Below are 22,571 nucleotides of genomic sequence, written 5' to 3' on the forward strand. Positions count from 1 at the left end.
GTGTTCGCCCTCTTTATTTTTATTTATTTATTTATTTATTTATTTTTAGGGCTGCATCCGAGGCATATGAAAGTTCCTCAGCTAGGGGCCAAATCGGAGCTGCCAGCTGCCAGCCTATGCCACAGCCAGAGCAACATGGGATCTGAGTCACCTCTGTGACCTACACCACAGCTCATGGCAACACTGGATCCTTAACTCACTGAGGGAGGTCAAGGATCAAACCCGCATCCTCATGGATGCTAGTTGGGTTCATTACCACTGAGCCACAATGGGAACTCCCTTCTCCCTCTTCCCTTCCTTCTTCCTCTTTAGACAAATCAAAATCATTTGGCCACTATTTTGCTCAATCTACCTAAACACAATTAGCTTGAGGTTATTTATCTTTCTGGAATGAGCCATGCTCTGGCTGGTTTCCAATATTTCTGTTGTGCCATAGGTACCTCTTATTTGGCAGATTTATTTTACAATTATATGTAAACCTAGCTCTATATTTATCTGTATTGGGCAAGGTAATTAACCAAAATTTTCCTCTGTGTTTCCTTTTCTATAAAATGGGGATACCAATAGCTCTGATTTCAAAGGAATGCTGTAAGGATTGAATGTGTTCATATATGCAAGTTCTTAGAAGCGTTCCCAGCATATATAAACACCATATAAGCCTGGTTGTTGCTATTCTCACTGCCACCATTATTTTATTGATGCAACAAGTCTACTTCCAAACACAAAGCTGTGCCATGGGGCAAGTCAAAGAAGCCAGGGGCATGCTAAAAGGCAGAGGGAAGTTATTTGGTGATTAAAAATGTGACCTGGATAATTCATTGGAAGATAAATAAGAATATGCATAAAGTCAAATAAAAATTGGGGATTTTTTTAATAAAGAGGATGGTGGAGTTGAGTGGAAAGATTGTGGCCTTTCAAATCGGACAGCCCTGGGCTGGACTGAGACCCTACCAAATATGAGTTGTTGACCTTGAAGGAGTTACAAAACCTCTTTGTACTTCTCCTTAATCGTGGGCCAAATGGTGATAATGCTCAACTTTCAAGGTTGTTAGATATACCAGAAGCACTCTGCATACAGTGGGTGACACACATGGTAGTTCTTATCATTAAAAAAAAGCCTTTTGAATCTTTCAACAAGTCATGTCCAGAGTGGCATTATTTGAGGAGTACTTTGCTGGGGGTTTGTGGATATGTGAGCAGATCAGTAACTTCTCTGACAAACTGCCTGCCCTTGATGGTGGTCTTTATATCATAAGCATAACTAATCAAGAAAATAATTTTTCAGTGGTTTAAAGAAGTCAATTATACTTTAAAGTTAAATGAGATAACTTAAGGTTAATTGGAGGTCTTCATCCACCATGTTATGGTTCTTGTCACTTTATATTAAAGAATATTGTAGACAGTCATGATTCATGGCAAAGAGGGTAGAAACGTGGGAAAAAACTTACCTAAAAATCGGTGTAAGGTCACCATATCTAACTTGAAATGGTGAATGAGTCCATGGGTGTTGAAGAGGTGGCACAGCAGTGTTACCAGGCTGTTTCCTATAGGAAAACAGTTACCCGTTTTATTTCATTTTCATCACCATTAAAATAGCAAGACTGACAATAGAATCTGTAATGAAAGTTCTCTGGTAGGATCATTTCTTTTCTCATTTAGATTTGAAATTATTCAAGTACGAAGGATACTATTACCATGTTCTGGTCCCAGGTTTTCTTTTATTGTACTGGTAAGATTAGCTCAGATTATTTCTACTCATATCAAAGGCAATCAAAGCATTAAGAGTTAGAAGTCTGTCTGTTGCCATACCAGGGACACATACGTGTGTGAGTGTGTGTGTGTTTGGGTATTTTTTTAGAGACACAGTTTAATGGTCATTTGAAGTGTCTCAAGTTGCTCGCAACTGACTCTCGCATTTACAGGCGTAACTAAGCCACCATATTGCCTATTCATTCAAAAATCATCCAAGATGAGATCTGACCATGAGCTATTCTGTACTTCAAGCAAGCAGAGATACAAACTATACTAACTTGTAAGCGTTCAAGAAATATTGTTTATTAAAGAATAATGACTTTGAATTTCAAAAGCCTTATAGAGTTTATGAAAGACTTTGAAATGGACTGAGACGATAGATGTCTTAAATGGAAAACTAGGTTGTTGCCTGGGCACACTCATCCAGGGTCCCTGATTCTACGTGTTTCTGCAGCTTTCATCATCTCTGAGCTACTTCACAACCATCAAACTTGTAGACAACTGATAGCCCTACACATGCAAATGAAATCAGTCAGGTGGAAATACAATTGATTTCCTCCTCCCAGTTTCCCAGCTATTGAGAAATTCATTTCAGGCATTTTTTACTGCTTATATATGTGTGGCTCTTTGAATTTTCCTTTGAGCTAGCTGTAACATTTTACTGGGTCTCATTAACTGAGTTAAATAAAACTAGTGATGTGTTCATTTCAGGTTTTTATGAAAGTCATGACGATTCTCTCCTTTTAACAAATATCATTAAACAAATTTTTTCCTTTTAACAAATATCATTAAACAAATTCTTTTTTTTTTTTTTTGGCTTTTTTAGGGCCACACCTGCGGCATATGGAGGTCTCCACACTAGAGGTCTAATCAGAGCTACAGCTGGCGGCCTACACCACAGCCACAGCAACGCGGGATCCTTAACCCACTGAGCAAGTGCAGGGATCAAACCTACAACCTCATGGTTCCTAGTGGGATTTGTTTCTGCTGCACCGCCACAGGAACTCCTAAACAAATTCTTTTGTTCCTGGTTAATTGCATTTACTGGTCCCCATCTCTCAACTGATCTGAGGAAAGTGAGATACAAGATTATGAAATACATCCCTATTTGATCTCATTAGCCTCCTACAGCAAAAAACTTAGTTTCATGGCCTTAGGCTATCTCTCTCTCCACTATGTGCTGTTTGTCAAGTAACAGAACGGTGATGACTGAAAGCAGAAGCCTTTAGTGATGGGACATCTGATGGTGAGCATTAAATGTGATGGCTTTCATTGGATCCCTATTATTGGCATTTGTTTAATGGGAAGATGAAAATATAATAGGCTTTCATACTTTCTTAGGGAGCACAAAACTATATTATGTTTTATAGGCACAAAACTTTAAAAAGTGAACCATTAAGACTATCTACTTTCCCCCTCAGCTCCAGCCTATTTTTTTTTTTTTTTTTTTTGCCTTTTTATCCTTTTAGGGCCGCACCCACGGCACATGGAGGTTCCCAGGCTAAGAGTCAAAATGGAGCTGTAGCCGCCAGCCTATGCCAGAGCCACAGCAACGTGGGATCCAAGCCACCTCTTGGAGCTACACTACAGCTCATGGCAATGCCAGGTCCTTAACCCACTGAGTGAGGCCAGGGATTGAACCCACAACCTCATGGATGCTAGTCGGGCTCATTAACCGCTGAACCACGATGGGAACTCCCTCCAGCCTAATTTTTATACCCTGTCTTCAGCAATTGCTTTCTTCTGAGGATGCCAAACATATCTGAACAATACCTGCAATGGGACAGACTTGCTCACTTAATGAAAGTACACAACCACTGGCCTGGTAAGGTTCAGGATTGATCAGATGTACTTTTACGTTTCTAGTTTCCATTGACTAACGGTGAATTCCCTCCCACTGCATGTGGCCAAAGTATTCTGCGAGGAAAGAATCTAATCTGTGGTTTCTCAATTCCTTTGGAATTATCAAGACCGAAGGAAACTAAGATTCAAAGTCCAAATTCAACGCTTTTTTTTCATCTGAACTAATTTTTCCTTGCCCTTGTCCCTCTTGAGTTGCTGCAGATTTATGAACGTGGGAAAAGAGAGAAAAAAGAATAACAGTGTTTAAAAATAAATTTTGTTTTTCACAAAATTAATCCCACTTTATGGTGTGTATTTTAGTGAGAATTTTTTTGGCTGACTTACCATTTGTCAAGCGATCAAATAAGAAAATGTCAAAATCCCACATTCCCACTTTGGAGAGCATATGCTGAAAAGGCAAACAAAAACAGCACTCACATGAATTGCATCGGAGCCTCAAACATTTACTTTGAGACATAGTGCATTAAACAATTACACAGTTAATACTGGAGCATATTACTATTTGTGTACAACTGCTTCGTAGTAAAACAAATCTTTCCGTACTCGTGGTAACAATGGTGTGAAAGGGTCAGGCTCCGGAATTGGATGGCCACCTCTTATGTTGACCACAGTTCTTACGGCGGTGGAACCTTGGACAAGTTCCTTAATGTCTATGTACTTCAGTTTCCAAATTTCAAAAATGTAGCTGATAATACTATTGCTTCGGAGGGCGATTGTGGAGATTAAATAAGGTAATATTAGCAGAGCGCTTTGAGCAGTGGACGTACATAGTAAGCACACATGAGAGCTGTTGAAATTGTAGTTCTGTAAGTTTCTACGTCACCAACTACTACGCACTTAAGGGAGGAGGTCTGCAGTAAACTTAAAAAAAAAAGAAACCTAGATGATTGATGAGTGCATTATTCTGGTCAATGTGGACTAAATGTGAAATTAACCACTGTGACAGGAAGCTGAAGAGTGGGTAGTTGAAAATATTGAGTCATTGGAAATTCTACTGTCCAACAGACCTATTACTGTTTTATTTTTCTTTTTAAAAATACCCCTTGCTCAGAATTAGATGGGGGGTGTTAACTCTCAGACACAAAGTTGCAGTGCTGATTCTAGCTCACTGTAGCTCCTGTGACTTGGTGTCCTTTCTTCCCATAGGCACTGGTCCTGGTAAGGACCAGCTCACTCTCTGCCACTTTCCCTTGAATGGCCTCCCCGTGTCTTACCACATATCGTGGCACACAAAGACCTTCACAACAGCACCATAGAAAGGAAGGGACAGTTGGTTTTGGGTGAGATCTAGTTTGAGTGAGCTCTTTATCCAAGTTGCACAATTCTAAATACAGAGCCAAAGTGTGATATCTGATATCCAGACATCTGATATCCTGACTTCTGGACTGTTCTTTCTACATGTCAATGTTGTCTTTCTTGAGAGTGGCTGTTGAGAGAGGAGGCATCTCTGAGAATGTTGTGTCATGGATACACCTCTCACCAAATGAAACAACTAACCAATCAACCAACCATTCATTCAATCTCAGGCCTTGGGCTGTTAGAAGAGTGATATTTGATTTCTTTCCATAGACCTCATGTTGGGAATTAATTCTTCTGACACTGCTTACTGCTAATTTCTTTTTTCTTTTTTTTTTTTGCCTTGTCTAGGGCTGCTCCCGTGGCATATGGAGGTTCCCAGGCTAGGGGTCCAATCGAAGCTGTAGCTGCCAGCTGACACCACAGCCACAGTAATGTAGGATCCGAGCTGCGTCTGCGACCTACACCACAGCTCATGGCAACACCAGATCCTTAACCCACTGAGCAAGGCCAGGGATTGAACCTGCAACCTCATGGCTCCTAGTCGGAGTCGCTAACCACTGAGCCACAATGGGAACTCCTGCTCATTTCTTAATAGTATATGCCATTGGAATGTATTTCTTTTTTTTTTTTTTTGTCTTTTTGCTATTTCTTTGGGCCGCTCCCGCGGCACATGGAGGTTCCCAGGCTAGGGGTCAAATCGGAGCTGTAGCCGCTGGCCTACGCAAGAGCCACAGCAACGCGGGATCTGAGCCGTGTCTGCAACCTACACCACAGCTCACGGCAACGCCGGATCGTTAACCCACTGAGCAAGGGCAGGGACCGAACCTGCAACCTCATGGTTCCTAGTCTGATTCGTTAACCACTGCACCACGACGGGAACTCCTGGAATGTATTTCTTAATAGTACATAGATGGCATAATATTCCTTAGCATGTGAACTATAAGATATTATCTTTGACTTCTGTTTAAACTGAGGCAGTTTATTCTTGAAATTTAAATTCCTTTGGGAGTTTGGGCTAGAAATAACCTGTGAACTTCTCTTAGCTTGTCACACCTTAGATTTCTACCCTCTGTTGGATCAATACATTGCAGCAGTAATTGTAAAATTAGTAAACATTATTTGGATGAATTAAAAATTATAAAAAACCCCCCAATGCACTATATTGATAGTCTGAAGTGAAATTAAGAGTTGGTAATTACTGGGTTAATTTCAGAGTAGCTACAATGGTGAGGTAATTCAAAGTGTTAAAAAAAATGTAATTATTCCTTCATTGGAAATAGATCAGTCCAAAATATTGTTTCACTTAGTGGTGTAGAAATATATCGTGCACATGTATAAAAATGAAAATAGCTAGCATGTGCTGTTTTAAGTGTGTAAGCATGTTAAGTGTATCAGCATGCTTTTCCTTATATAATTCCTGCACTACCTCTATGGGGTGAGTGTTTCTATTAATTTCACTTTATATTTAAGGGAAAAGTCCAGATGTGTTGAAGTCAGAGGCACAGAGCTCCTCAGTGGTAGAAAGAGGACTTGAACCCAGGTGCTCTCAGCACCCTTGGCTGGGTGCGAGGTGACAGAGGGGCAACCAGCTCACCCTTGCTTGTCCAAGGTAGTCTTCATCCAGCAGGTGGAGGGGGGCTTGTGGGATAATTCCACGAAGCAGCCTTGATGCATGGAAGTATCTCTGAAAGCTTAACAGTCTTTTCACCTTTTTCTTGGTGCCAATTTCCCCTGAGTGTGTTGTATCTGTGGAAAATAATCAAATTCAGAAGTTATATATTTAAAAAGCCCAATTTTTCTCCACTCTGTAAAAATACAATATACTATAAAGGAGAGAAATGTAAAAGATGCTCTCAATTTTTTTTTTTTTAATGGTCATACCCACAGTATATGGAAGTTCCTGGGCCAGAGATTGAATGTGAGCTGCAGCTGCCTGCAACGCCAGATCCTTTAACCCACTGTGCCTGGCAGGGGTTTGAACCCGCACCTCTACAGTGACCCAAGTGCTGCAGTCAGATTCTTAACCCACTGCACCACAGTGGGAATTTCTCAATACTTTCTCAAATACAGATCATTTAGGCCTGCACTTGGAATTCTTCCAGAACAAAAATATTTCTTATATGTTAACTTTCATTAAAATGTTGAGATATATGTGTAACTGGGTCACTTTGCTGTACAGCAGAAATTGACAGATCATTGTAAATCAACTATAATAAAAATTTTTTTAAAATGCTGAGATAGTTCTGACTATAATTTTGGAAGACATGAAATATACAAATTAAAGACTGGTCAGTCTAGTGAGTGAGTTCACTACTTCTGCATGCACTTAAGGAATAGTTATGCTTTTTTTCTGCTATACTGGAACTGAAGTTCCAAAATTTAGACCATGGTATCTTCCTACACTTTCCCTGGTCTGATGATATCATTCACCTGAATTAGAAGAGTTGAGAACACACGAGCTTAGACATGAGGAAATGTTTCTTAAGGTCCCAAGAACATCGGCAGCAAAGGAATTAAAAATCTCAGCACAAAAGTGACCTAGATTCTGGTGACATGAAGCAGAGAGGGTGTTTATTTTCTAATGGAGTATATTCTCTTTCACTGGAGGCCGTAAAAATCCGATCCTGTCAGTAGAGATATTTTAATACTCCTATCACATGTGCCTTTGAAAACTTGACTGTTGACATCATGGTCATTGTCCAGAAATACCCCAAGCACATTATTTGAATGTCTGTCAAGGTATGTCTTATCTCAGCTGAAATTCTATGACTCACTCAGCCCCATGAGTGACGTCTGCTGCCAATTTTGGATTTGGAGTCAGTTGAACAGTTCTAGTAGGAATATGCACAGTTCATATATTAAGAAATTTGGTTTCTCTCATGCTGCCTCCCATCTTCCTCTTTCCTCTAGAAAATCAAAATCACAATGGATTTTAGAAGCAGAGGAATCAATGTGGCAACCTTCTTAGCAAGGTGGCACTCCTCAGTGGCAGGGCATGACCCAAATCAGTTCTTTATTTAGGTTGTTTTATGCATCTAAGATTTAATCAGGGCAGACAAACCCTACCACTTTCTGAAAATGCCACCTGATTGAATTTCTTTTTATTTTAAAATGGTTCTAGAGTTCATGTGTGGAATTATGTAAACAAGAACACAAAGAGATAAGAGGAGTAAACTGAAGTTGGGTGCTTAGGTGAACATCAGTATTAAAAATGGTATATGATATGTGGACTCAATCCTACTGATGGGTTCTCTCATATTCTATGTTTATCAAGTCAAAGTACAGGATGAAATGACCTATTCCTTTAAAATAATGTTTTGAGTGTTCCTAAGAGACAGGCATGTTCTAGATGCTTGGTGAGATCCTTCAGTTCTAGATCCTCCAATGAGCAAAACAAAGATCCTTGTCTTCAAGAAGTTTGCACTGCAGCATAGATAGAAAGAACCAATAAACATAAAGGAGAAGTAATTCATAAAGATGAGTTAGAAGCTGGTAAGGGCAATGGGAAAAAAATGAAAGCAGGGGAATGCAGGATCTGGCCTCGTTAGAGGTACAATTTGATCAAAACTTGAGGGACGTCAGGGAGCTGTCCAACCAGATATCTGGGAAAATGCCTTTCTTACAGAGGAACTAGCTCTGATCACCCTAGAGTGGGATTGTGCCTGGCTTTCTGGTACCTGGGATGAGCAGAAGTTCAGTGTGGGTGGGAAGGAGGGAAAAAGGGAGGAGTGAAGAATGAGGTCTTAGAACAAAGCAGAGGTGGGTGTGAGAATCATTGCCAAGCTGTTGCAATGCTTTGAGCTCTACTCTCAGTGAAATGTGGAACCACTGCAAAGTTTTGAGGGGAAGAGTAATATGGAAGGACTTAACATTTAAAAAGGGTCACCATGGCTTCTGAGTTGAGAACAGATTATGGCAGCAAGCTTTGATGCAATAAGACCTGTTATGAGGATACTGGAATAATCCAGGTTAAAACTTGGGGGTAGCAGTGGAGGGTGTAAAAGTGGACGGATTCTGAATATATTTTGAGGACCTCAAAGTTTTTGGCTTGAGTAACTGGGGGAATGGAGCTGCCATCACCTGAGTTGGGGAAGGCTACAGGTGGAGTGGATGTCAGGTGGATTTCAGTTTTGTGCATGTTGAATTTGTATGTCCATTGGAGAGTCAGGTGAAGATGTCAAGTAGAAATAAGTGGACATAAAACCCAGGGCTTGGGAAAAAGACTGGGTTTGAGATATACATTTGGGAGTTGTCAGATGAGATTACCTAGGGAGTGAGTATAGATACAGATGACAAAAGTGTTCTGATGTCTGAGTTCTGGAGTACTTCAACTTAAAAAGGGTGTGGAGAAGAGTAGAGAGAATCAAAGGAGACTGAGAAGAAGCATCCTGTGGGGATGGAGGAAAAACCAAGAGAGCATCATCTCCCGGGAGTCTAGTGAAGACAATATTGCAAAAAGGAAGGTGTGATCCTCAGTATCAAATGCTGCTAACAGATCAAGTAAAGTCCAAGAATTGACCATGGGTGTATCAATATGTCAAAATTCATTGAACTATGTGCTTAAAAGAGCATATTTTATTGTATACTCAGCAACAGCAATACTCAGTAGCAACAAGCATATCTAGCACTAAATTTTATCATTTAAATTCAATCTATCACTATAAGGAACAAAATAACCTTGGCAAAATGGCCAAGTCTAGGACTACAGCAGGCAGACTACAAGATGAACTATAACTTCATGTAATGCTAGAAAATAAAGGAGCTCAAAAAATGATGGGCTTACAGGAAAGTGACAGAGGAGACAATGTATAGGGGGTCTCTCTGAACAAATACAGGAAAGTCTGAAACTCAACATGAGTGATGGAAGAATGGATTATAAACCATTGTAACAAGACTCCACTAGTCCACACTGGTAGTAAGCAAGCAAGCAAGTAAATAAATATGGAGAGGGGAAAGCTCTTCCCTGCAGTCGGTGCTCACCAATAAATAAGGTAGAAGAAATAACAGAGTTAGAAAATTACCATTTTGCAATCTTAATAGTAATAACTGATTCAGGCCAAAAATCATTAATGGATAATAAAATCGTTAAGTGCAAGATTAAAAAGCAAAAGGATAATTACATAGTATCAAAGTGTCTCTTCACGGATGACAATAGTTGGAAAGGAAAAATGGACAGTTTTTTAATGAATAAATGTAGAGGGGGCGCCATCTTTGCTAACTATTTAAAGTTAATATCATGGGTAATGGGAGAAGTTGACATACTCTTGCTAATCTATTGCACTGAGGATACAATATCACCCATGCAGAGTTCCGGCCCCCAAAGAACATCTGACCTCAAAAAGAAGAATCATCAGAACAACCCAAGGTGAAGCATACTCTACAAAACATTCAGGCTGCTCTCTTAGAAGATGTCTATGTTGGAGTTCCCACTATGGAGCAACAGGATAAGCTTGCATTTCTGCAGCTCTGGAATGCCGGTTGAATCCCCGGTCTGGCACAGTGGGTTACAGTGTACCTCGAAACTGAGGCTCAGATCTGAACCCTGGCCCCGTAATTCCATATGCTGTGGGGTAGCCAAAAAAAGAAAATGAATAAGAACAAAGAAAAGAAAAAAAAAGTTGTGGTCAGAGAAGACAAAGAGGACTTCAGTTATAGTTTCGTAATAATGGATACAACATAGAGTGTGCTAAGTGCAATGCATGTCTTGGAACCGGATCCTGGATCAGAAAAAAATGTCCATAAATGACACTGTTAGGAGAATTTGTAAAAGTTGGATATGGATTTGTATATGAGATTATAATCTTCTATCTATAAGTGTCTTGAATTTCATAACTGAAGTGCGGTTCCACGAAAGAATCCCTTGTTCTTACAAAATACATGCTGAAATATTGAGGGATTAAGAGGCAGGGTGTGTTCAACAAATTCTCAAGCAGTTACAAGGAAAGTAGCAGTAAGGCAAATGGGGCAAAATGCAACAATTGGTGCATCTTTCTAAAGGGTATATCAATGTTCTTTGTTTCGTTCCTGCAAATTTTCTATAGATCTGCAGTTACTTTATAATAAGTCGTCTAAGAAGAGAGAGAATGGGAAAGGAGAACTCAAGCAACAACAAAAAGTATATTCAATTTTAGCAGTTTTGCTACTAAGGGGAGAAAAGAAACATCGTGATATTTCTATAAAGAACTATACAGAATGAAGTCAAGTGTGTCAACAAATTAAGGTACTTAATTATTCCGGGTTATGTATAAACCTAGAGGGGAACAATGAGCCATACCATGTTCTAGTCTGTTTTTTATAGTCTACGAACATTCCCTCATTCTAAAAAATTAAAAGCAAATCTCCTACGTGGCTGAGAGGGTGCCTGTGTTTACACAGTAGAAGCCAACAACTGAAGCCTGAATTATGGAACTATGAGACAAACACAGCAAATTGAAATTATTCATTATTTCTTTGTAAACTTCCATTCAGCTTTCCAGGTGATAAATTTTAAGCAGATTCATAGTTTAGGTAATGACACTTGTCACATATAGGACATATAGATGATAGGAAATAGTGATTTTTAGTCACTAAAATTACCATTTTGATTAAACTATTGCTAATCCAATGATGCTATGAGCTAGAGATATTACATTTAGATCCATTTTCCCCCCTTAAACCAAAGAGGAAAACGGCAAGACTCCTTCCTTCCCTACTTATTTTTTTCCTCTGTAGTCAGATGACAGTCTACCAACATGACAGAATTTAGATCTCTTTTAATCTTTATTTCAATTCTGGTATTTTCTTATTTTTTATTTTAAAAATGTTATGTTAAAATATATATCTTAATTACTGAGTTATTTAATGCCCTCTCAAATTTTGAGCCTGATGTAAGTGCTTCACTCCCCTCACCCTAGTTCTGGCCCTGTCTTGCATCATTGCACCAGAAGCTCAGATAATGTAACAAATGACAAATATTAAAATAAATCTATCCAATAAAATCTTTTCATAGTAATTTTTTGGGGCTGCCTCTGCAGCATGCACAAGTTCCTGGGCCAGGGATTAAACCCATACCACAGCAGTGACAAAGCCAGATCCTTAACCTGCTGTGCAACCAGAGAATTCCCATAAAACATATGGAAATTCCCAGGCTAGGGGTTAAATTAGAGCTGCAGCCGTGGGCCTATGCACAGCCACATCAACGCGGGATCCAAGCCATGTCTGCGACCTATAGCACAGCTCACGGCAACACTGGATCCTTGACCCACTGAGTGAGGCCAGGGATTGAACCCGCATCCTCGTGGATATTAGTCAGGCTCGTTACCACAGAGCCACAACAGGATCTTCCCCCGTAGGTAATTTTTTATGGTAGTGTGTAGGTTAAAATAGCTGGCATAAAATGTCATTCATTATGAGTGGTTCAAAGTTTTGGAATGAATTGGTTGTAAAATATGTGTTCTTGTACAATTTCAAACTTACTGTCTGAGATGAGCAGATGGATATCTGCCAAATTGCAGTATTCATTTGTGACCAGTATTCTCTAAAATACCCAGGCCAGTCATGACTGTGCCATTTAGCACTGCTATCTGGGTTACTCTTTAGTGCATTAGAAAATAATTCAGAAGTGATGCTAGGTGGCCATTTATGAAAACAATAGGGTTTAATTTTCTTTTGCGAGGACACTCAGAAAGACAAATGAAAAGAAATCCTCAAGGTTTTTCTAAAGACCACTCAATAGTGAAGGAAAAATAAATATAAATATATTTAAAACAATAACTTATTTATCAGCTGTCATTTTGGGAGTGCTTTGTGCTGTGAGATAATGGAAAACTAGGATATAAACTGAACATATAGTTGGGAGAAAAAAATCCATATAAGAACAACCTGTGAATAAATCGCCATGCTATATAATAATCCTGGGTATAGCTTGTTGAAGTGTTGAAATGTGTTTACAATTATTGAATAAGACCCAACACTTTTGTTTCCAAAAGGAATCTTAGTGAATAACTAGCATATTTTTGCTTTGACTATTAGGGGTAGAATGATAGTCATTTCTGGACATAAACTTAAATGATGAGCTAAACTAAATTTTATAGATAGCTCAGTTAAAATCAGCTTGTAAAAATTTAGAGAATCTTAACCAAGTGCTTAATAATAAAATGCTGGGTTTATTTAATAGCTTTATATAATTAAAAATTATTATTTAAAGGCATTCATGGTTATCCGAATGGTGCTTTTTGTCTGGATTTTCTTATTTTATGGCCTATGGATCCTCATATTCTCATTTGGAGCAGTTATAAAACAATGCTCCAGAATGTTTCATTGCCTAATCTATGTGCACATTGACCCTGACTGTGAAATGCATTTTCTGCTTACTTGTTCTTTCATAAATTTCACAAATATGTACATATTAACACATTTCTGCACTATTTAGACACTAATTTTAAGGCTATGGAGTTTATATTGGCACTGCTGGCATGATAATTTTAAAATTTCACAAGTTGGGTTTGGCTTAAATGCAAAAAATTGTTAATAAAAATTATTTTCATTTTGAGTATCTTCTCTATGGCATATTCTCTTTACAGGGGCTGGTAAATTTTGGTAATTGGGGAAATCTTAAACCTAGAATAAACATCTGGAATAAAAAAGCTGCTAAGCACATCTATATGATGAGGTTGTTTCTGTCAACTGTATACATAATTCCTTTAGCAAGGCCTTTACCTAGTATTTCCAAAATAGCTAGTAAGTGGTACAGAAGCAGCTCAGGTGATATTGAGAACAAGGAAAGCCTTTAGGTTTAAGAGAGCAGAACTTGCTTCAAGTAAACATAGAGACCCAACTCCATAAACCTACTATCAAGGCTTTCAGAGCATTAATTCTATTAAATATTTAAAATAATGTTATCAACAAATTTCCTAATCAGATAATTAATATACTAATAATTATAATACTTGTAATTATTATACAATTGTTGTTATAATAATTATAATGAAATTCCTTGATGAGTTAGTGGCTATCCATATGCTTTGTACATTCTTCTCTTACGGGATTTTAAATTATGTCTTACACTATAGCTATATTGGGATAAATAACTTATTACTTTTCAAGGTCAGAGACCATCTCATCAAAACACTGTAACGCCTTGTATCTAGTACATAATCTTGTGCACAATGGAAATTCCACACAAAATTTGTTGTTTTAATTTGAATAAATCCTCTCAATTAGTTTACAGGAACATCATCATCAAATACCATTTTAAAAGAATAAGACAATTTATAAAATGTAAGATTCTAAACCCTATATGTTAGTTTTCCAAATTATTTTCTCAAACCCCGCAAATGGTGTTCCAGGGGCCAGGTCCTCCTGCCAGTGCCATTCACTGTGGTTGACTGCCACTGTAACACTCTAACTATGCCCTGTGTGACTGCTACATGTCTGACTTTCTTATTAGGCTGTAAGGTCTAATAAGACCACAATATCCTGCAAGTTCTAGGTGTTAAATACACAATATCCTGCAAGTTCTAGGTGTTAAATACATGGTGACATATTAAATAACTTTCCTGTTTCTGTACTCTAACTCTAAGTTCAACAATGATGAGCTTTGGAGAAATCTGGTTGAAATTCTAATTTTAAGTATGTGGTTTTAAAATCAATGAAAAAAGTTAATTAGTGTGATTTTAGGGGTCCTAAAGCAGGAACAGCAGATATACAATAGAGTTCTTTTTCTTTTGTTACCAATTGTACTAGTTTAGGATTCAGAATCCCTGCAAAACTGGAGGATTAATGGAGTTATCCAGGATGGCAATTTTCTTAAAAGCATTCATGAGGGTTTCGAGATTGAAACAGCCTATGCTAAGAAGCAGCTGATCTGCTAGACTACTTTAAAAAAATGAAAAAAAATCATAAAGAGGTTATATGTAGAAAACAGTATCAGTGGATTTCAAAAATGTATAATGTGGATTTCTAGTTTTCTTGGCAAGGTGCTAAAGGAGATGAGTGCTCATTTCAACATATTAGACACTTAAATTCACTCTCATGCGCTTTTAGCAAATTTCATGATTTATAATTCAGACTTGGATGTAATGACTTCAGTCAAATCCCACTTTTCACAGATTAGTATCTCTAGACATTAAGGTCTACATTTATTTATAAAAGAACCAGCTGCCAAAAAGCCTTTAAAATATAGACATGATATTGTGATATTGATAATGCTACTATACATAGAAAGCCCTAAAGATTCCATCAAAACACTTTTATGGAGTTCCCACTGTGGCTCAGTGGGTTAAGGACCCAATATTGTCTCTATGAGAATGCGGGTTTGAGCCCTTGCCTGGCTCAGTGGGTTAAGTATCTGGCATTGCCATAACCTACAGGTCAAGTTGCAGACGTGGCTTGGATATGGTGTTGCTGTGGGCCTCAACTGCAGCTCTAATTTGACCCCTGGCCTGGGAACTTTCATCTGCCATAAGGTGTCATAGTAAAGAAAACCCTACAAACAAAAAAACAAAAAACATTCTTAGAATAATTTAATTCAGTAAAGTTGCCAAGTAAAAAGTCAATACATAAAAATCAGTTGCATTTCTATACACTAATAACAAACTATTAGAATGAGAAATTAAGAAAATAATCATGTATACAATTGCATTAAAAAAATAAAATGTTGAAGGGGTAGATTTAACCAAGAAAATGAAATACCTTATACTGAAAACAAGGTATTAATAATTAAATTGAAGAAGATACAAATAAATGATATTCTGTTCTCACTGACTGGAAGAATTAATATTGTTAAAATTTCCATACTATCCAAAACATTCTATAGATTCAATGCAATTCCTATCAAAATTCCAATGGCCTCCTTCACAGAAACAGAACAAACAATCTGAAATTTTACATGGAACCACAAAAGACCTCAGATAGCCAAAACACCATTGAGAAAGAATAACAAAGCTGGAGGCATCACACTTGCTGATTTGAAACTAGTTTACAAAGCTATAGTAATTAAACAGTATGGTATTGACATAAAAAGAGACAAACAGATCGATGCAACAAAATAGAGAATGCTAGAAGTAAACCCATGTGTATATGGTCAATTAATTTGTAACAAAGGAGCCAAGGGTATACAGTGGGGAAAAGATTCTCTTCAATAAGTGGTCCTGGGTAAACTGGAGAGCCACATGCAAAAGAATAAAACTAGACTGCTGTTATACACCATGCACAAAAATTAACTTAAAATGGATTAAAAACTTGAATGTAAGACCCAAAACTATAAAACATAGACAGTAAGCTCCTTGACATAGGTCTTAGTGATGATTTTTTGAATTTTATACCAAAAACAGAGGCAATAAAAGCAGAAATAAAGTAGAACTACATCAAACTAAAAAGATTCTCATAATAATAATAATAAAATAAAAACCTTCTGTACAGCAAAGAAAATCATCAATAAAATGAAAAGCCAACCTACTGAATAAGAGAAAATATTTGCAAATCATATATCTGGTAAGAAGTTAATACCCTAAACATACAAGAACTACTGAAAAGTAACAGAAAAATCCCAAACAATCCAATTAAAAAGACAAATAAAAGTTCCCTGGTGGCTCAGTGGGTTAAGGGTCCAGTGTTGTGACTGCTATGGCTCAGGTCACTGCTGTGGAATGGGTTCAATGCCCAGCCCAGGAATTTACACATCTCATGGGTGTGGCCAAAGGAAAAAAAAAAAAAAGAAATAAGTGGAAGATTAGAATAGACTTTTTTTTTTTTTTTAAAAGAAGACATAGAGATGGCTAACAGGCACATGAAAAGATGTTTAATATCATTCATCGCCAGGAAAATGCAAATCAAAACCACAATGAGATATCACCGCACACTTGTTACAATGGCTATTATTAAAAAGAAAGAAAAAGTGTTGACAAGAATGCGGAGGAAAGGGAACCCTCACACACTGTTTGCAGAAATGTAAATTGGTACAGCCATTGTGGAAACAGTCTGGAGGTGACTTAAAAAACTAAAAATAGAAATATAAAAAAGAATGGAATCTTGCCATTGATGTCTACATGTACGGACCTAAAGGGCATTTTGCGAAGTGAAATAAATCAATTAGATAAAGACAAATACTGTATAATCTCTCTCTCTTTTTTCCTGTATAATCTCTCTTATATGTGGAATCTAAAAAACAAAGTCAAGCTCAAAGTTCAAAGAACATATTGGTGGTTGCCAGAGGTGGGGGATAAGGGTGAGAGAAACGGGTAGAGATATTAAATATGAAGAAAGAAAACATTATGTCTATCCCAGTCTTTCAAAAATAATCAGTGGTCATAAATGGCCATATCCATTTATTTTTTCCTGTACATATTACCAGCAGTTAGAAAAATGTTGCACAGAAGCTAAAAATAACCAAAGATAACATCTGACCTGTAGCATCAGGTGTGGAGACAGTTTGCACATGGGTGGACATATATTTAAGACAAATGACCTTTGAGAGACAGAGCAATTGGATTGAAATAAAATATAAATTAATTTTTTTAGCATCTGGAGCATCTTCTAGAATTTTTAATAGAAAAGTAAGAAAATCAGTTGTGATATCAAAAACAAAAATATACTTAATGTAACATTAACAATAATAACAAAAATACTTCAAAAAAAAAGGAATGAAAAGGAAAAAAACTCAAATCAAAAGAAAATTCACCATCGCCTTAAAATTTAACTTAAAGTTGGGAACTCATCTTGAGTTAAAAGGAGCTAAGAAGTTATTTTAAGTTTTCTAAACTCAGGTCTTGAATAGAGATATATTAAAGCCTCATGTCATTAGCTCTTCTTCATACAATAAATACTCACGACTTTGTGATGGCTGTCACTAGAAGAAGAGCTTTGCTTCAACACTGCCACTGAGTGGGAGGAGGTGGAGGAAGAAGTCTTCTTTAAGGCAGGGAGAATTGTTTCTCTAGTTCTACTTTTTAAAATGTTTATTTTTTTAAATTGCCATTTCTCTTTTATGTTCTTGACAGTGAAGAGAAAGCCAATATGGCTGATATGAGTCATAGATTAGAATGAACTTCTCCCCCAAGTTCATTGTACCCACACCTGCTGCTTTAGCTCTAGAAAATATGCTCTAAGTGTTTGAGAGGGTCAAAATCCTTGTCCTTTTACCATCCAATGCACTGTTTTTTGGCAAAATGCGCTGTTTTTAGTTTATTGTTTTGCCTACTCCAAATCTATTCCAACCCATAGATTATGAATCTCTAACTTCTGGGGTTCAGGGAAAACTGGAAAACTATTATTTCCTTTTTGTAAGAAGGGAAAACGTCTTTAAAAATAAGCTTTTAAGATTTCTCTGGGCAATCGAGAGGTTTTTCAAAATCCCCGTTTGAATGAAATTTAAATGAATTAGTAAGCATATCAAATTTCCTCAGTTTTAAAGGAGAAATATGTGCCAGGCACAATGTGGTTTTATTGAACCCTCCGCTTCTCAGAGTTTGAAATGTTTAGCAAATCCCAGTTTTGAGGGCAATGGTTTGTGGTGAGCAAATTGAGGTGACCAAACTTTCAGTTGATTCTAAGTCCCCAGAGGTTAAAAACTGCTGCATTAACTCCCTAGTTCTCAGCCTATATTTAAAGTAAGTATGGTCTTTTATCTGGAGATATCTGTTTGGATGGTTATAGTTCACTACAAAAATTCCAGATGTGTGTTGTAATGTACATCGGCTCCTGGCCCATCACTCTGCTAGTTCTATACACCTCCGCCCCAGGATACTAGACTAAGCCTCTGATTGTCTCCAGTTGTCTCCTCCAATCTCTCTCACCTACCACTGACAGATTTATTCCCCAAGCACAACTCCTACCATGTCAGCCCTCGGCTCCAAGTTCTTCAGTGGCTCCCCAATGTCTACTTAGTTACATTTATAATATTTATTCTGGTATTCATGCTCCTCCACAATGCGAAGCTTATTTTTCCATTTTTGTCTCCCACCAGTTCCCTTGCAGATAGATAGGACTCTCTCTGTTCTTGCTATTTCCACACCCCCCACCCCAAGTCCCTCAAGCTTCTGTGTGATTCCCACACTCCTTCTCAATGGAATATGATCTCCACCTACTGAAACACCCTTCAAGAGCCCACCTCAAGTAACGCCTCCTCACTACCCAGTCAGATGCATGCGGATCCTCTGTGAGTCCTCCTAATGCTTGGCCGTTGGCATTGGAATAACTGGTGTTCTTAGTGCTCCTACTACACAGAAGATGCTACACACACTGTAAGCCCCATCAGCCCCATCATGAAGTATGTGGCTGGCTTTAAATGTGCTCATTGAATGAAGGGATAAAGGGATGTGGTGATTATTGATTGAAATATACTATCTCTTTCGATTTTTCCTACCTCCCGTAGCACATTATCTTTCTCATGACAGATATGGACCATAGAATTATTGAATTAAACGAACTGTCCAGAGCAGGGAAGATTCGTTCATTTTACACAACAGGTAAAAGGGTGATCTCCTAGATAAAAACTTGAACTTCTATTTCTTTTCCGAATTTGTTGGATTTTCGGAAATGATTCTAAGTGCATCTTCAGCATGGTGGTAGATTAGTACTAAATGTATCTGTCAGTAGAAGCCTGGGCAGGAACATAGCTCTCCAAAAACTTTCAGAAAAAGATCCTCTATGTTTTATTCTTTATGGATTACAATGGCTGCTTGAATTACAGTTCATCTGAGTGAATTCTCTGCTTTAATGGAGCGAATCAAGTGGGTATTATACGTGGTTGGAATATAACTCTTTAAATGCAAATATTCACTTGAAAGCTTGAGATGTTTACTTGTACATTGAGATTTTTCCTTTATGGTCCATGGCTTTCAATGGGCTATAGTACCGTTTTAGGTGTAATCACATCTGCAGGTCTTGGTGTAGGACATTGTTAAGCAACAAGTTCCCATTAAGACTCATACCATTAACAGGTCATGGAAGCTATATATTTTCACATTGAGCTATATCAGAGAGAAGAAGGAATTGTTTTAGATGATTTTTCCAGTGTCTACTTATATAGGTACCTGAACTGTCCCCGAAGGTATAATTGATACACTTAGTCTAGAACAACCTCACCTGGCCTCCTAGTTCATCCATAAGAAAAACAGAGCTTGGGGCAAGGAAGGGGTGATGGGACTAAGAAATACTGAGCACCTACTAAGTAGTTAATATTTGCTATCCTATTTAATTTTCATAAAAGTGGGTATTGTAAAGTTGGGATTAGTAGGTTGATTTTACAGGTGAAGCAATGGATTTGGAAGAGTTTAGTAATTTATCCAAAGTTGCACAACTGATAAGTAGCAGAGCAGGGACCAGAACCAGGTCTATGTGATCTTGAAGATGATGTGCTGCTCATCATATTCTGCTCTTTACAGAAAAGAACAAAGAACAGAGTCCAGCATGGGACCCTATTTTCCCTGAGGTACAGTGATATATGAATACTCAAGGAATCTCAGACTGCCTCTCTTTTATAAATTACAGTAAAGCAAAACCAGTAAAAGGACATTTCAGTATAATGCATAAATACAACCATTATAAAAATAATAAAGATTTAAAGGTTGAAGATGAAAATTGGTATCATTGAACAGGCAAGTCAGAGTGAGACATACTGTAGTGCTAATATTGAAAGACAACCTGTAAAATAACCAGAAAACAACCAGAGAAATAACTCCACAGCAAAACTTGGAAGTGATTCTATGTATGTAACTTTCCTGTTTCTCTCACTAAATGTACAAATGGAATACTGGGAGGTGAATAATAAATCACTTGTGGGTTTTAAAATTGAAAACACATGTATTACTGACACTGACTTAATGTGATTTGATTATTATGTTATTACACAAAGAAATTTGCAGACATTGGTTAGTAGCTCAGCTTTGGAAAAGACAAACATTTTTGTTGTGTACATAGAACAGAGCGGCAGTTTCTGCGGAAGGGAAAGAGTGGGAGGTACTTGGGCAAACAGGCTGCTCAAAATAAAACTGTGACAGGATGCACACAAGCCTTGTGTTTAACCATTTCTGAGCCAAGCCTTAAAGTCTCCTAAGATTTTACCTGAAGGGCGTTGGCTAATTGAGACATGGCCTGAGTGTAATCTTAGTTGTTTCCCAAGGCCCATGGGCATGCTCTTCTTTTCTCCTGCCTTCTTTCCCTCCAGAAAACACATCTTTTATGTGTTTTCTGAATATTCTGAATTACATTTATAATGTTAAAATAGTCTAATCAGGAATGGTTATTTAATAAATATCCAATAGTCTGTGGTAGCTGTCAATGAATGCAGGTGAAGTCCTTCAGGCAAGAATTGCCTATTTGTTTTTTTTCTGAGTTTCTCTCTTAGTGCTTCATGGTGAACACTGGCAAGGCTCCCCTCATAAAGATTCATTGAGTACCTACTCTGTGCAAGGTACCGTGTGCTTGAATACACAGAATTTTCAAGACTGTTTCTGCCCTCAACTACCCAGGGGAAGGGAGTGGAATGTTCTCCTCATCGTCTTCTCTACTTTTGTTTCTACTTCAGCTGTGATGGGTAAGGGCTCTTTTAGTATACAAATGCCTAGAAGTAATCATATAAAGTGGAAAATATGAGCAAGAGAAAGACTGTGTGTGTCTAGCGGGCTCTACTCCCAAAAATGTGATTATTCACTTTGCCCCCTGCCCTGATGGAGTCAGAAGCCAATCATCTTTCCACAAGGGACAGAGGCAGGATGGCGCCTGGGATGCTGTCGGGGATGTGGCAGGGTGGAGAGTGCGAGAGGACAGGGCAGCAGAAAAGGAATGAAGAAGGGAAATCGAAAGAGGAGAGACACACAAGCACCCATTGGAGGTGGTCTGTGTACTAAGGAGAGCCAACCTGGGAAGAAATGGAAGGGATTTGTTGCAGCAACCTCTGAATCCCACATGAGTTTGAGATTCCCTACCAGTGGCGTTGTATTCTTTCTAGTAATGGCTTGGGTCTTGCATGTTCTTCCGGATGGGGTGAAGCCTAACTGCAGGGATCGATGGTCAGTAAGGAATGTATTTCTATGCTTAGGCCTGTAGCGACTGTCGAACTCTGAAAACAAGCCTAAGGACGTCCATGTTGAAAAAAAAAGTGAACAAACACATAACTTGCTGGAGCTATAAAAAGGCCCACGAGGCCACAAAGTTATAGAGATGCATGTGGCAAGGAGTGAAAGTGGGGTGATGTAGAAATGCACAAAGAATCGTATGAAGCTGTGTACTGAGGTTTCTCATCCCTTCTTCAACCTAGCTCATTAGCACTGGATTGCTCAGAGTCAAGAGTTGAATTTCTGTGCCTGAGGGAGGGGGTAGAGAAGGAAAAGGAAGTAGAGAGATGACATCAATAGGGCTAAGGACTCCTGGAGAGACTGAGAAACGTGCCCTTGATTGTCTCAATAGATCGTATTTCCTTTTCCTTCCCACTCCTTCCCTTTCCTCTTCCTTCCTTCCTTTTCCAAATATTAAGTCAGGGTTTACTTTGGACCAGACCCTGGGTGGTGCTGGGGGTGCAAAGATGATGGAGATAGGGCCTCTTCATTCAGCATTCCCTGTCAAGAGGGGAGCTCCCTCCTGTTCCTCTATGGCAATAGCACTTGAAAACTACAATCCTGGCTTGAGAGTGTGATATCTGCACTCTCTTGGGACTTTGGACTGCCCTGCTAGCAGCAGTG

General features: G+C 38.2%; 2 protein-coding genes across 16 annotated transcripts in view; one reads left to right on the forward strand and one right to left on the reverse strand.

The window, feature by feature from the left end:
• The window catches only part of MTFR2 (mitochondrial fission regulator 2), a 240,536-nt gene that overhangs the window by 93,270 nt on the left and 124,695 nt on the right, over positions 1–22,571 (forward strand). The window contains exon 8 of one of the 3 annotated variants that reach the window (XM_084970036.1): positions 10,956–13,445. The exons of the other annotated variants lie outside the window; for them this stretch is intronic. The gene's annotated coding sequence lies outside the window, so the exon portion shown is untranslated. Of the gene's footprint in view, positions 1–10,955; positions 13,446–22,571 lie in introns of those variants that run through there. 3 annotated transcript variants of the gene reach the window in all.
• PDE7B (phosphodiesterase 7B) overlaps positions 1–22,571 on the reverse strand; it is a 608,116-nt gene that overhangs the window by 43,410 nt on the left and 542,135 nt on the right. For all 13 annotated transcript variants that reach the window (XR_014803076.1, XM_084955411.1, XM_021087558.2 and 10 more), the window contains 3 exons: positions 6,509–6,660; positions 3,940–4,003; positions 1,449–1,544 (listed from right to left, as the gene is read on the reverse strand). Coding sequence is in view for 12 of the 13 variants with exons in the window: in XM_084955411.1 (XP_084811537.1) it covers positions 1,449–1,544; positions 3,940–4,003; positions 6,509–6,660 (312 nt within the window). In the remaining variant the exon portion in view is untranslated. The remainder of the gene's footprint in view (positions 1–1,448; positions 1,545–3,939; positions 4,004–6,508; positions 6,661–22,571) is intronic.

The sequence above is a fragment of the Sus scrofa genome, chromosome 1 (genome assembly GCF_054392235.1).
Source record: "Sus scrofa isolate SSC_HxYL_T2T_F1_AM1 chromosome 1, Sscrofa_HxYL_maternal_Yorkshire_Landrace_v2.0, whole genome shotgun sequence".
In the NCBI taxonomy this organism is placed as follows: Eukaryota; Metazoa; Chordata; class Mammalia; order Artiodactyla; family Suidae; genus Sus; species Sus scrofa.